Source organism: Mirounga leonina, unplaced genomic scaffold, assembly GCF_011800145.1.
Source record: "Mirounga leonina isolate KUSES-001 unplaced genomic scaffold, KU_Mleo_1.0 Mir_126, whole genome shotgun sequence".
Taxonomy (NCBI): domain Eukaryota; kingdom Metazoa; phylum Chordata; class Mammalia; order Carnivora; family Phocidae; genus Mirounga; species Mirounga leonina.
In genome coordinates, this window is record NW_023270314.1 from 1,821,315 (window position 1) to 1,835,752 (window position 14,438).

Below are 14,438 nucleotides of genomic sequence, written 5' to 3' on the forward strand. Positions count from 1 at the left end.
TTATTGATTTCTGCTATTCACATTTCATTACAAGGGAAAAATTAGGCATATTTTACTGTCAAGATTATTATCTTTAATAAAACTATATCCATCAGTTTTCTATTTTTAAAAAGCCATTAAGCTTGGTAGCTTGGTTTGTCATAGTTGAATGTTGGTATTATTGGCATTTACACATCTTCTGAGTAAAACTTCTTTGATTTTTAGGAAAGATTAGCAGAAGAAATTGAAAAGCTGAGATCTGAACTTGACCAATTGAAAATGAGAACTGGCTCTTTAATTGAACCCACAATATCAAGGTAATAGTAAATTAAAATCTTATCTATAGCTCACCAAAAATCAATATGAATTTTTTATGATTTCATATTGCCTCAAATAAAATAAATAAGTACCTCTTATTGCTCAGCAGGCATTGCCCTATCTTCACTCCTGACTGATTTATTGTTTCTATATTCAAAAATCATTCTCTAATTTAGTAATCTGTCCTGCAAATATGCAATAAAAATTTAAATTATTACCTTTTGTATTCTGCATTTAATTACATAGCTATAAATACATAAAAAGAGTGTTCAATGAAGAAATGGAACTGTATATAAGGAGATTACATCTCATTCTAGGAAGCGGCAACACCTCTTTTCTCTACATGCAGAAATGTTTTCAATGCTTAATGTTACTGAAGAAATATCATTAATTATGGTCCCTTAGCACCTACCTCTTTTGTTAAATTAATTGCAGATACAGAGTGAAGGAGAAATTGTACATGTTTTAAAAACAAATATGTTTAGCCATACTCATCTACTTTGACTCAATACCTCATCTTGAAAGAAAGAAGCAATGATATGATTATTTACTCTCTAGATAGATAGATCAATCTTGATAATTCACATATAATTTTCTTTTGTGCTAGGGCCTTTTATTTAAGGTTAATAAGAAACCCTACAAGGATTTACTTATTTGATTATTTATTTAACAACACAATCATATCAGCTATCTGAAACTTTTGACCACCACAGACTTTTAGAAGTTCATTTTTCTTGGTCTTATACTTATCCTAAGAATGTTAGCTCCACAGAGGCTGGAATTTTTGTTTGTTTTGGTTACTATAATCTCAGCACCTAAAACAAACAAATAAACAAACATTGGTATATTATACTCACAATAGATATCACTGAATGAATGAATATCTAATAAAGCATTTTTCAGATACTCAGAGGAAAAATCCAAGTTAAAAAAATTCAAAAGGTGCTTATATCCTCTTTAATGTAAGTATTAATAAAAGTAATAATGTAAGTATTAATAAAAATCAAGGTGCTTATATTCTCTTTAATGTAAAGTATTAATAAAAATAAAATTCAGCATTTTGAGTATTTCTACCTTCAGTTTAATATAAGAAACACAGTTCTGCAGGCACGAAAACACCCAAAGAACTTTTAAAAATGTAGGTCTTTAATTTAGAAAATCTTGTTTATTTGTCTAAATGCTTTGTTATGATTTATGTATCTGAACTGAAGCTATTTTTAATTCAGTGATATATATTCACAAGGTGGTGATGATGACAATGATGGTGTTGATGAAGGGCAAGAGCTTATAAAAAATATCAACAGAGTGAATACCTAGAATGAGCATCATCCAGTCAACAAGTTTAATATTTTTAATAGAGCCAAATGGCCATTTTGTTGGCTTTTTGACCTTTGGTCTCAGAAGTACAGAGTTGTATTTTAAAAAGGGGGGTCCTGGGGTGTGAGGAGAGAGACAAACAAAAAACCAGACTCTTAACTATAAAGAACAAACTGGTGGTTACCAGAGGGAAAGGCGGTGGGGGGATGGGTGAAATAGGTAAAGAGGATTAAGAGTACACTTATTGTGATGAGTACTGAGTAATGTATAAAATTGTTGAATCACTATATTGTACATCTGAAACTAATATGACACTCTACATTAATTATACTGGAATTAAATATATACATACATATCATTGGGGAAAAAAACAGAGTTGTAGAAGTATTGTCTAAAATTTCATCACTGCAGTGAGTCATCATGGACAGCCTAATAATGGGACACTTATCCACAACGAAGGATCATCGTGGAAGCTTGGGAAGTACATATAGAACAATTCTTCTCTGATACAACAGCTTGTAGTAGAAACAAAGCTAGACCAAGAATAAGAAGACTGACATCCCTAGGTTTAAGACAAGCTATTACTAGCTGTTTGATTTTGGAAAGCCTATTTTCCTTAATAAGTTCAAATTTCATATGTATTTTACATAAATTGTATATAAAATAATATTTTTATGACTATCTCACAAGCTTACTCTGTGACATGTGATCAAAAGGGGGTTTTGTAAACAGTAAATCATGAGTATAAAGTATTATAGGAATTACTGATAGATAAACTGATGGGATGGAATTATAATATGGTATAAGATAACAATATTTATTGAACAGCAATTATAAACTGATGGGATGGAATTACAATATGTTATAAGATAACAATATTTATTGAACAGCAATTATTTATCAAACATCCATGCTTCTGAGCGCACAATTTAAAAAGAAATTATAAAGAAAACAGAAGATGCATGAGAATTTCATTGATCATACAGGCAGAGAGGTAGGAAGAGATGAGCTAAAGTTGGTGAATATCAGTAACTAATATCCTCTACTAGTATCTCATCTGAGAATAATAAATGGCTGGAGGGTCTGATTTAGCTCACCTTTGAAGAAAGGTAGGATCTGGGTCGTTAGAAAGGACAATGGAAGACATTTCAGGAATCTTAGAGATGGGTAAAAGATGTTCTCTAAGAAAATTCAGACTTGATTTATCTATGGAAGTTCTTTGGTGAGATTATATGCAAGAGTTACAGGAGATTCAGGTGGGGAAACTGCAAGGGTTCATATCTAAAGGAACCGGTGACTATATTGTAACTTAGACCTCCGAATGACTCAAAATATTGTACACCAGAAATTATTTAAAAGTTGAAATGTAGGAAATATTGACTCTGATTTCTGTTAGTAAAGTAGCTCTTGGAGTTGAATAAAAGAAGAGAGGTGAGCGGTAACTGCTTTAGATGAAGTATAAGCAATGGGCTCTTCTAAAGTTGCGTTGGTTCAGGCCTTTTGCTCTTTCAAGATCAATTATGCACTTTCTACTTGCAAGAAACTGCATTGGAGATATAGTGGTAATGGTGACGAAGAGTACATGTTTCAAACGGGAAATACAGGGATACTGTGAGGACAATTACAATAGAGGGGCTACAATAATATAAGACAATGGGAATTTTAATCTGAGACTTTAAAAATGTTAACCACATAAACGTGTGATGACTATTTCCAGCAGAAAGAACACTATGTTCAAAGGCTTAGGATTAGAGGAAAGTGTGAGTTGTTCGAGAAATTGAAAGGAAGTCTGTATGGCTGGAGAGAGAAGAGGCAGATACTAACTAGAAGTGAAGCTGGAATAAGAAGGAGGGTTCTAGATTGTCGAGGGCATTGTAAGGCCATTGAAGAGTTTTAAGCAGTGCATCAATAGGAGCAGATCTGTGTTTTGGTTCATGTTTTTATAATTGACTTGGAGTTGAGAGATAAAACAACAAGAAAACACTACTCCTAGAATGATGAGTTATAATTTTAGAATCTCCACTCTGATGACCATAGAGATATTACCCAGGCAGTGACAGAAAAAATGTACTTAGAATATTCTGAGGTAGACAGTTTAGACTGTATAATAATTAATTTCATTCATTCATTATCTTACCAAATATTTATCAAGTGTTTATTATATGCTAGGAATACCTCCTTAAGCATACAGTGGTGATTAAAATCTGACCTTTGTCTTCATGAAACACAGACCCTGTTATAGAGGCTGAGAGAAGTCCTATTTATGAGTATAACCTGGTTCATTAGTTTTTATATATGACTAATCCATAATAAAACCAGTTTGCTTGATTAAATTTGAAGCTCACCACTATAAAAATGAACAGCTGTCCTCTACTTGGGGAATGATTTCCTAGTCCATTTGCTTTAAAGTTCTATTTGACAAAACCGGGGATTTGCATCCGTTAGGTCAGTGTCTTCTCCTCTTGCGAAAACCTAGAACTTACCTAACCTTTCCTAATCTTGCCTAACATTTGGAAATGGTTGGTTTTTCCCTTTTCTTTTTCCACAAAGAGAACCAATAGAAAGAGCATAGTAGATCATCAGGACCTCCAGTTCAAAAGAAAATACAGCATTAAGCATATTTCGTACTGATGATAGAGCATTTTATAGGACAGCACGCTGTCACTGTTCCCATAACGATTATAGCAATAAACTGAATGTGTTGTAAATCTCTATATAAATAATGTATCTGGAGAAACCTTTATTACACTTTGATTACAGTTTACTTTATTATCATGTTTATTGAAAACCAGTGTGATAATATTTTTCTATTGGAATTCTCCAACTATTTCATCTCTAAGCAGATTTCAGAATCAAATGTGCTTATCAAAAGATTTTTCTTTATCTTTTTGAAACAGTGTCTTAACAAAAGCTGAAAAATTATCTGGTGGTATGTCCTATTTTGTTAAAAAAATAAAGGGATACAGCAATAAATAACATATGTTGATATGTACACTAAATACTTCAACAAAAAAGAATTGCCAGAATTTAAGCCAATGGATCTTGGTTGTCCATCTTAACATGTTTAATTTTACTACCACAATTGAAAATGATAATTGATGAACAAACAGATTTTTTCTATTCTAAACAGAAAATTCACTTCACTTTTGGGAATGAACCTGAGACTGGAATTTTTGACATAAGCCTCAGAAGAGACCTCAAAGAATCATGACAATTCATCAGTTTTCTTCCTTGAATTTTTCTTTTTTCTTGAGGGTTTATGCTTTATTCTTTATTGACAATTAAGCAGTTGATAGTGATTTGCTGGGAAGTTTAACTTTTGCGATTGGTCATGTTTCGTATTTTTCCTTTTTCCAGAACTCATCTAGACACCTCAGCTGAGTTGCGGTATTCTGTTGGATCCCTAGTGGACAGCCAGTCTGATTACAGAACAACTAAAGTAATAAGAAGACCCAGGAGGGGCCGCATGGGTGTGCGAAGAGATGAGCCAAAGGTTAATTTTTTTTTTTATTTCAAGTCTTTGATGATTCTAAGTAAATATCTTACTCCATCTTGAATAGAATTTTAATACTGAGAGAATTCCAACTGCTAGCATTTTTAGTTTCAAGCATGACATATGACATATTTTTAAAACTATAACTAATGCAAAACCACTGCTATGTACCAGAAGTTAAACTAAGCATTCCCCATGCATGTATCCACATAACCTTTTGAATTTGGTTCTATTTTTATGCTAACTTCAGACATAAAAAGATTGAAGCTCAGAAATTTTAAGTGTTCAACACTATACAGCCAGCAAAGTGATAGAGTCAAAACTTGAACCTTTATTTGTGTGGTTTCGAATTCCATGCTTTTTTATCCCTTATGCTGTATTGCCAAACAAATGGACTCTTGGTTTGCTTGGGCACTTATGCAATATGAATATATTGTTAATTAAGATTAATTAAATATTTTAATTATAATTGCTATTTTAATAAAACTTTGAGGAAAATGTACATAGACTATTGAAAGTGTTTATAGAGAACTCTTCATGATAAACTGCAGTGCCAATCTTCATTCGTTCGCTACATATAAGCCATGTATATTGTAAGTGTCGAGTGGCATTTTATAGAGAAGTACTATAGTTCCTTTGTGCCCTAAGTATAAGTTGTTCTCCGCAACCACTTTCATGTGTTGAATACTATATAACCTAATTGTCCTTACTTGTATACAGGTCCTTGATACCCTATGGTTGTTTTTTTTTTTTCAAGAGCTGGACACTCAACCCAGGAGTACCTGGGTGGCTCAATCTTTTTTTTTTTTTAAAGACTTTATTTATTTGACAGAGAGAGACACAGCGAGAGAGGAAACACAAGCAGGGGGAGTGGGAGAGGGAAAAGCAGGCTTCCCGCGGAGCAGGGAGCCCGATGCGGGGCTCGATCCCAGGACCCTGGGATCATGACCTGGGTGGAAGGCAGACGCTCAACGACTGAGCCACCCAGGCGCCCCTACCCTATGGTTTTTAATTGGTACCTATGTCATGTATAAATTAATCCTTCATAGTAGGCATTCAATATCTGTTAAATGAATGAATAAGAAGTGAACAAATGAAGAATAAATCAAGTCCATCTTAGTTCTTTTCTCATTTGTATATGACAAATAAATTAGTGCTACTTGGTACCAAAAAAATTTATAACACAAATGCTAATTCAGGTCCTCAAATCTTAAATAAATACTGTGGTATTTACATGGGGTCCCCCCTCAGAAAATCATTTTACATCATCACAAAAATGAAAACCATTTTTTAAAATGCAGAAAACTCTAGGTCCCCTCTCTCTTACTTCCCTTCCTCTCCCACCCTCAGATAACAGCTTGAAAAACACCAATAGATATATTATCTTTGGGGGCACCTGGCTGGCTTAGTCAGTAGAGCATGCAACTCTTGATCTTGGGGTCATGAGTTGGAGCCCCACATGGGGCGTAGAGATTACTTACAAAAAAAGATTTTCATTCACATGAGGGATTTCTTATATCAAATAAAAACCATAGTCATGTAAATTAGTGTGCCTTGGGCTTAAAAAATCAATGAAGCATTTAAGTGATCAGAGAAGTAGAGATGAAATTAAATCACTTTTCAATATTATTTTAATTATACTTTGTTAGAATCTATGTAAATGAATGTTTGGGAGAGAATTATTATATAACTAGTGTGATAATATTTGCAGTCTCAGTCTATAATAAGAAAGTGTAAGTAAGACTAATATAAGAGATGGAAATGCTCCAGTACAAGTGAATAGAGATTGTTATATTTGGAAAGAAGGAAAAATGTTTCAAACATAGATGCTTTAAAGTGATTGTTAACTTCAAGTGGGGTTGAACTAGAAATCATGCATAAGTTTATCATCATTATTCCTATTAAAATCTTGGTATTTATGCTGACAATTAATATCTGCCATTACTTAAGATGTCAAGGAAATATTTTATTGAAACAATGCATTAAAATGGTAATAATCAGTTCTGCTTTTGCTAGGTAAACTATAAAGCATGAGTGCTTTTTGTTGATATTTTTCAGAATAGTGCTTTAATAATGAGCAATATGATACATACGGTAATTACTCATTTACCACACAGGTGAAGTCTCTTGGGGATCATGAGTGGAATAGAACTCAGCAAATTGGAGTGCTAAGCAGCCACCCTTTTGAAAGTGACACAGAAATGTCTGATATTGATGATGATGACAGAGAAACTATTTTTAGCTCAATGGATCTTCTCTCTCCAAGCGGTCATTCTGATGCCCAGACTCTAGCCATGATGCTTCAGGAACAATTGGATGCCATCAACAAAGAAATCAGGTGAGTTCGGGCGCCTGGGTGGCTCAGTTGGTTAAGCGACTGCCTTCGGCTCAGGTCATGGTCCTGGAGTCCCGGGATCGAGTCCCACATCGGGCTCCCTGCTTGGCGGGGGGTCTGCTTCTCCCTCTGACCCTCCCCCCTCTCATGTGCTCTCTCTCTCTCATCCTCTCTCTCAAATAAATAAATAAAATCTTTAAAAAAAAAAAAGAAATCAGGTGAGTTCAATTATCACTGATGGTTTTAAAGGATTAGAAGACCTTGATACTAAAAATGAGATAATTAAACCAGAAGCACAGGCATCATCTGGGAACCTTTGAATTTCAAAGCACTTTTTACATTTAAATTTACTGTTTAAATGATATTTGTGGTAATAAGGTACATTCTTAAAGTACATTTAACACTGCCATAAAGGTACTAAATAGTATGCAATTAATATGCAGCCAGCTAGGGCGCCTGGGTGGCTCAGTTGGTTAAGCGACTGCCTTCGGCTCAGGTCATGATCCTGGAGTCCCTGGATCAAGTCCCGCATCGGGCTCCCTGCTCGGCGGGGAGTCTGCTTCATCCTCTGACCCTATCCCCTCTCATGTGTTCTCTCTCTCTCATTCTCTCTCTCTCAAATAAATTAATTAAAAAAAAATCTTTAAAAAAATAAAAAAAAATATGCAGCCAGCTCCTTAAAACTATTTAGACATCAGAGTGAAATTAACTAGGACTGAATTATTTCATAGTAGATATGAAAAAAATGCACTATCACCACAGTGGATAATAGATGGTTTCCAAAGAGTAGATTACATTATAGAGTTGAAGTTGTACAAGTTATCAATTCAAACATTGAGAAATGTTGATAATTTCAATTTTTAACTTAATATATACTGTCTCAAATCCCAATGATGTTAGTAGTCTTTACTTATCATTAACTTGACTAACCCCAGTAAAGAACCTAACTGTGTCAGGTGGATTTACAGTCTTTCAAACATCGGGAAACTACTCTTAACTTGTTTTTTCTCAATGGATGAACAGTTTTTTAATATTTTGAACAATGGGTTTTGTTTGTTTGTTTGTTTTTCTGGCTCTAGCTAAGTGTGTTACCTCCTAATACAATTCACATCTATCCAGTTCTCTTCTTTTTTTTTTTTTTTAAATATATATTTTTTAAATTTTATTTATTTATTCATGAGAGACAGAGAGAGAGAGAGAGAGGCAGAGGGAGAAGCAGGCTCCCAAGGAGCAGGGAGCCCGATGCGGGACTCGATCCCAGGACCCTGAGATCATGACCTGAGCCAAAGGCAGACGCCCAACCATCTGAGCCACCCAGGCGCCCTATCCAGTTCTCTTCTATCATCAGCCTATTGCACATTATAATAGGTTCTCATGTAGATGACAATAATTCTTTCTGGTTTCCTCACGGTGTATGGGTTCCCATCTAATCCAAAGTAACACTGCAACCAGAGAAGACTTTTTTAAAACCCAATGTGCTTAGGTAAAGTAACCCTTTTTCAAACCCTTCAGTTGCTCTTAAGATAAAGAACAAAATACTCCATATTGTCTACAGTGCCCCACCTTCCTCAACATTCTCACCTACCTGATTCCATGTTCCATTATACATGACTTCCAGTTCTTTGAATCTTCCTTGCTCTCTCCTTTGTGGTTGCTGTTCCTTTCTTCTAGAACATTCTCCTCATTCCACACCATTGTCCCATAACATTTCACCCTCTTTACTCTTACCACCATCCCTTCTTCTGTCCTTCAGTTCATTTTACTGTCTTTCTTACCTTCATTAGATTGTAAATTATATAAGAACAAGAAATATATCTTGTTTTGCTCACTGTCTTTTATATCCAGATATTAGCACTTTTCTTGATAAATAGAAAGTGTTTCATAAATATTTGATTAGTATGAATAGAAAAAATAATACAGAACATAAATTCAAACTGAATGACATTTTTTGATGCTACAGAGCTAATGATTTAACACACTGAGTAGATTTGAAATCGAGTATGTATCTGTGATATTTGTTTTCATCGAGAATATATACACACACCCTCAATAACAACCCATGTCCCTCTAGGACCTCAACTTTGTTACCTTAGGGTAGTAAAGCCCAGTTATAATCTTGGTCTAGACTAATTAAGTTGATACCCTTTTATATGTTTCCTTGCTGACCCTAATAATGTATTTAATATAGTTGCTAGTTTTTAAGAAATTAAGAACTACATATAATTCAAGTATATAGCAACATTCAAAAGAAGTAGGTATTTTGGACAGCAGGGGAAGATGGTGGAGTAGGAGGACTCTAAGCTCATCTCATCCCATGGATACAACTACAACACTCACATAAGTGAATATAACCCAGAAAATGATCTGAAGACTGGAAGAACAAATTCCACAACTAAAGGTAAAGAATATATCTGTAAAAATTAGTCAAGGGATTCACAAAATAAAAGGATGTAAAATATGACACCATATACCTAAAATGTGGTGTGGAAAGGATTAAAGAATGGGTTGAAACTTAAAAATGAGTCAATGGAAAAATCAAAAAGAAATTAAAAATTACATGGAAACAAATCAAAATGAAAATGCAATGGTCCATAATCTTTGGGATGCAGCAAAAGTGGTTCTAAGAGGAAAGTTTATAACAATGCAAGCTAGAAGCAAGAAAAATCTCAAATAACCAATCTAACTTTACACCTAAAGGAGCTAGAAAAATAACAAACAAAACGCAAAACCAGAGAAGGAAGGAAATAATAAAGGTTAGAGCAGAAATAAATGATATAGAAACTAAAAATAAAGGAACAAACAAAAACTAAAGAAGAGATAAATGAAACCAGGAGTTGATTCATTAAGATCAACAAAATTGATAAACACTTAGCTAGACTCATAAAATAAAATAAAGACCCATATAAACAAATCACAAATGAAAGAGAAGAAATAATAAGCAACACCAAAGAAATACAAACAATTGTAAGAGAATATTATGAAAAATTATACGCCAACAAATTGGACAAACTTGAAGAAATGGATAAATTCCTAGAAATGTATAACCTGAAGCAAGAAGAAATAGAAAATTTGAACATTTGAAGAAGAGGTAATACCAATTCATTTCAAACTATTCCAAAAAATATAAGATAAAGGAAAACTTTCAAATCCATTCTATGAGGCCAGTATCACCCTGATACCAAAACCAGATAAAGACATCACAAAAAAAAAGAGAACTATAGGCCAATATCTCTGATGAACATAGATGCAAAAATTCTCAACAAAATAGTAGCAAACCAAATCCAACAATACATTAAAAAAATCATTCACTACAATCAAGTGGGATTTAGTCCCAGAATGCAAGGGTGGTTAAATATTCACAAATCCATCAATGTGATATATCACATCAATAAGAAAAAGGATAAAAACCATATGATCATTTCAATAGATGAAGAAAAAGCATTTGACAAAGTACAATATCCATTTATGATAAAAACCCTCAACAGAGTAGATTTAGAGGGAAAATATCTCAACATAATAAAGACTTTACATGAAAAACCCACAAAAATATCATACTCAGTGATGAAAAACAGAGCTTTTCCCTTAAGGTCAGGAAAAAGACAAGTATGTCCACTCTCACCACTGTTACTCAACATAGTACTGGAAGTCCTAGCCATAGCAATTAGACAATAAAAAGAAAGAAAAAATGTCCAGATTGGTAAGGAAGAACTAATACTTTCACTAATTGCAGATGACATGATACTATATATAAAAAAACCCTAAAGACTCTACCAAAAAACTACTAGAACTAATAAATGAATTCATTAAGGTGGCAGGATACAAAATCAATGTACAGAAATCTGTTGCATTTCTATACACTAATAATGAAGCAATCCCATTTACAAATGCACTAAAAAAATAATGAAATATGTTGGCATAAACTTAACCAAGGAGGTGAAAGACCTCTACTATGAAAACTATTAAATGTTGATGAAAGAAATAAAAAACAACATAAAAAATGCAAAGACATTCCATGTTCATGGATTAGAAGAACAAATATTGTTAAAATGTCTATACTACCCAAAGCAATCTACAAATTTAATGCAATCCCTATCAAAATACCAATAATATTTTTCACAAAACTAGAACAATCCTAAAATTTGTGTGGAACCACAATAGACCCTGAATAGCCAAAGCAATCTTGAAAAAGAAAAAACTGGACATATCACAATTCCAGACTTCAAGTTATATTACAAACCTTTAGTAAAACAGTATGGTATTGGCATAAAAATAGACACATAGATCAATGGAACATCATAGAAAACAAAGAAATAAACTCACAAATATATGGTCAATTAATCTTAGAGGAGGAAAGAATATACAATGGGAAAAAAACAGTCTCTTCAACAAATAGTGTGAGAAAACTGGACAGCTACATGCAAAAGAATGAAACTGGACCACTTTCTTATACTATACACAAACAAATTCAAAATGGATTAAAGATCTAAATGTGAGACATGAAACTCTAAAAATCCTAGAAGAGCGCATAGGCAGTAATTTCTGACATCAGCCATAGCAACAGTTTTCTAGATATGTCTCCTGAGACAAGGGAAGCAAAAGTAAAAATGAACTATTGGGACTACATCAAAATAAAAAGCTTCTGCACAGTTAAGGAAACAATCAACAAAGCTAGAAGGTAACCTATGGAATGGGAGAAGATATTTGCAAATGACATATCCGATAAAGGGTTAAATTCAAAATATATAAAAAATTTATACAACTCAACACCCCCCCAAAAAATAAATAATCCAATTAAAATGGGTAAAAGACATGAATAGACATTTTTCCAAAGAAGACATACAGATGGCCAACAGACACATGAAAAGATGCTCAACATCACTAATCATCAGGGAAATGCAAATCAAAAGCACAATGAGATACTACTTCACAACTGTCAGAATGGCTAAAATCAAAAACACAAGAAATAGCAGGTGTTGGTGAGGATGTGGAGCAAGGAGAATCCTCTTACACTGCTGGTGGGAATGCAAACTGGTGCAGCCACTCTGGAAAACAGTACAGAGGTTCCTCAAAAAGTTAAAAAGAGAACTACCCGAGACACCTGGGTGGCTCAGTTGGTTAAGCATCTGCCTTTGGCTCAGGTCATGATCCCAGGGTCCTGGAATCAAGTCCCACATTGGACTCCTTGCTCAGCAGGGAGCCTGCTTCTCCCTTTGCCTGCCGCTCCCCTTGCCTGTGGGCTCTCTCTCTCTCTGACAAATAAGTAAAATCTTAAAAAAAAAAAAAAATAGAACTGCCCTAAGATCCAGTAATCACACTACTAGGTATTTACTCAAAAAATACCAAAACACTAATTCAAAGGGATTCATGCAACCCTATGTTTATTGCAGCATTATTTACAGTAACCAAGCTATGGAAACAGCCCAAGTGTCCATTGATAGATAAATGGATAAAGAAGTGGTATATACATACAATGGAAAATTATTCAGCCCTAAAATAGAATGAAAACTTGGGGCACCTGAGTGGGTCAGTTGGCTAAGTATCTGACTCTTGATTTCGGCTCAGGTCATGATCTTAGGGTTGTGAGATTGAGCCCTGCCTCAGGCTCTGCATGGAGCCTGCTTAAGATTCTCTTGCTGGAGAAGAGGTGGGTGGGGGGATGGGGTAACTGGGTGATGGGCATTAAGGAGGGCACTTGAACTAATGAGCACTGAGTGTTATATGCAACTGATGAATCACTAAATTCTACCTCTGAAACTAATAATACAGTATATGTTAATTAAATTGAATTTAAATAAAAAATTAAAAAAAAAGAAATGCACATGTTGCAGGTGTACAACATAAAAAAAAATCCCCCTCTCCCTCTGCCCCTCACCTCCCCTCACTCACATGTGTGCATCTGTGTGTGCTCTCTTTTTCGCTCTCTCAAAAAAAAAAAAAAAAGAAGAACGAAATCTTGCCATTCGCAACAACATGGATGGAGCTAGAGAGTATAATGCTAAGTGAAGTAAGTCAGAGAAAGCCAAATACCATACCATCTCACTCATATGTAGAATTTAAGAAACAAACGGGCAAAGGGAAAAAAGGGAGGCAAACCAAGAAACAGACTCTTAACTGTAGAGAACAAACTGATGGTTACCAGAGGGGAGAGGGTGGGAGGGTGGGTGAAATAGGTGATGGGGATTAAAGAGTACACTTATCATGATGAGCACTGAATATGCATGGAAGTGTTGAATCACTATATTGTACACCTGAAACTAATATAACACTGTATGTTAAACTATACTAGAATTAAAATTTAAAAACTTATTATAAAAAAGAAGCATCTTCATAAAAACAGTGACAACGTCTTCGTAAAAACTGCTAACACTAACTAGAATTTATTTCTGGTTAAGATTTTTCTTCTTCCACAAACTATTCTAACCATTAAAAAAAACTTCCTCTTTTCTGGTTTCCTCAGTTTACTTATTCTCCCTTAAAGGAAGGGATCAAATTACTTCATTTGCCACTGTCCTGTTTGTTAGTTAATCTGTGCATCTATAGTTAGCTACTGTTTTGAGTGCCTTACTTTTGTGGTCTTATTTATTATTTTATCCTTTTGTATGATTTATATGGGACTCTCTCTCCAACACATCAGGACATTTCAAAGGGAATCTATTTTGTGTCTTTCTTTCTTTCCATCTTCTTTCTTTCTTTCTTTCTTTCTTTCTTTCTTTCTTTCTTTCTTTCCTTCTACATATTCTTGAAGCTTCTCCTTAAAGAAAAAATGAGTAATAGTGCTTTGTCTTCTCAAAAGCATTTAGCAACAGTTAAAACAGTTTCTTTTATTATGTATGTATGTGTCTATCTGCCTATAAATAGATCATCTCCATATTATTAACATTGCCTGGTGCTTTTTTGAAGTTGACTTGGCTAAGTAGGTATTGTTAAAAAAAATCTCAGGGTTTTATTTGACCAAATGATAATTATAAATGGCCATTCATTGAAGATTCTGTCAGT

The 14,438-nt window shown here is 34.1% G+C and overlaps 1 protein-coding gene across 5 annotated transcripts in view; it reads left to right on the plus strand.

Moving 5' to 3' along the window:
- Positions 1-14,438, plus strand: part of PPFIA2 (PTPRF interacting protein alpha 2) — a 467,879-nt gene that overhangs the window by 375,898 nt on the left and 77,543 nt on the right. For all 5 annotated transcript variants that reach the window (XM_035002058.1, XM_035002061.1, XM_035002059.1 and 2 more), the window contains 3 exons: positions 205-296; positions 4,972-5,107; positions 7,225-7,445. In XM_035002058.1, coding sequence (XP_034857949.1) covers positions 205-296; positions 4,972-5,107; positions 7,225-7,445 — 449 coding nt within the window. The remainder of the gene's footprint in view (positions 1-204; positions 297-4,971; positions 5,108-7,224; positions 7,446-14,438) is intronic.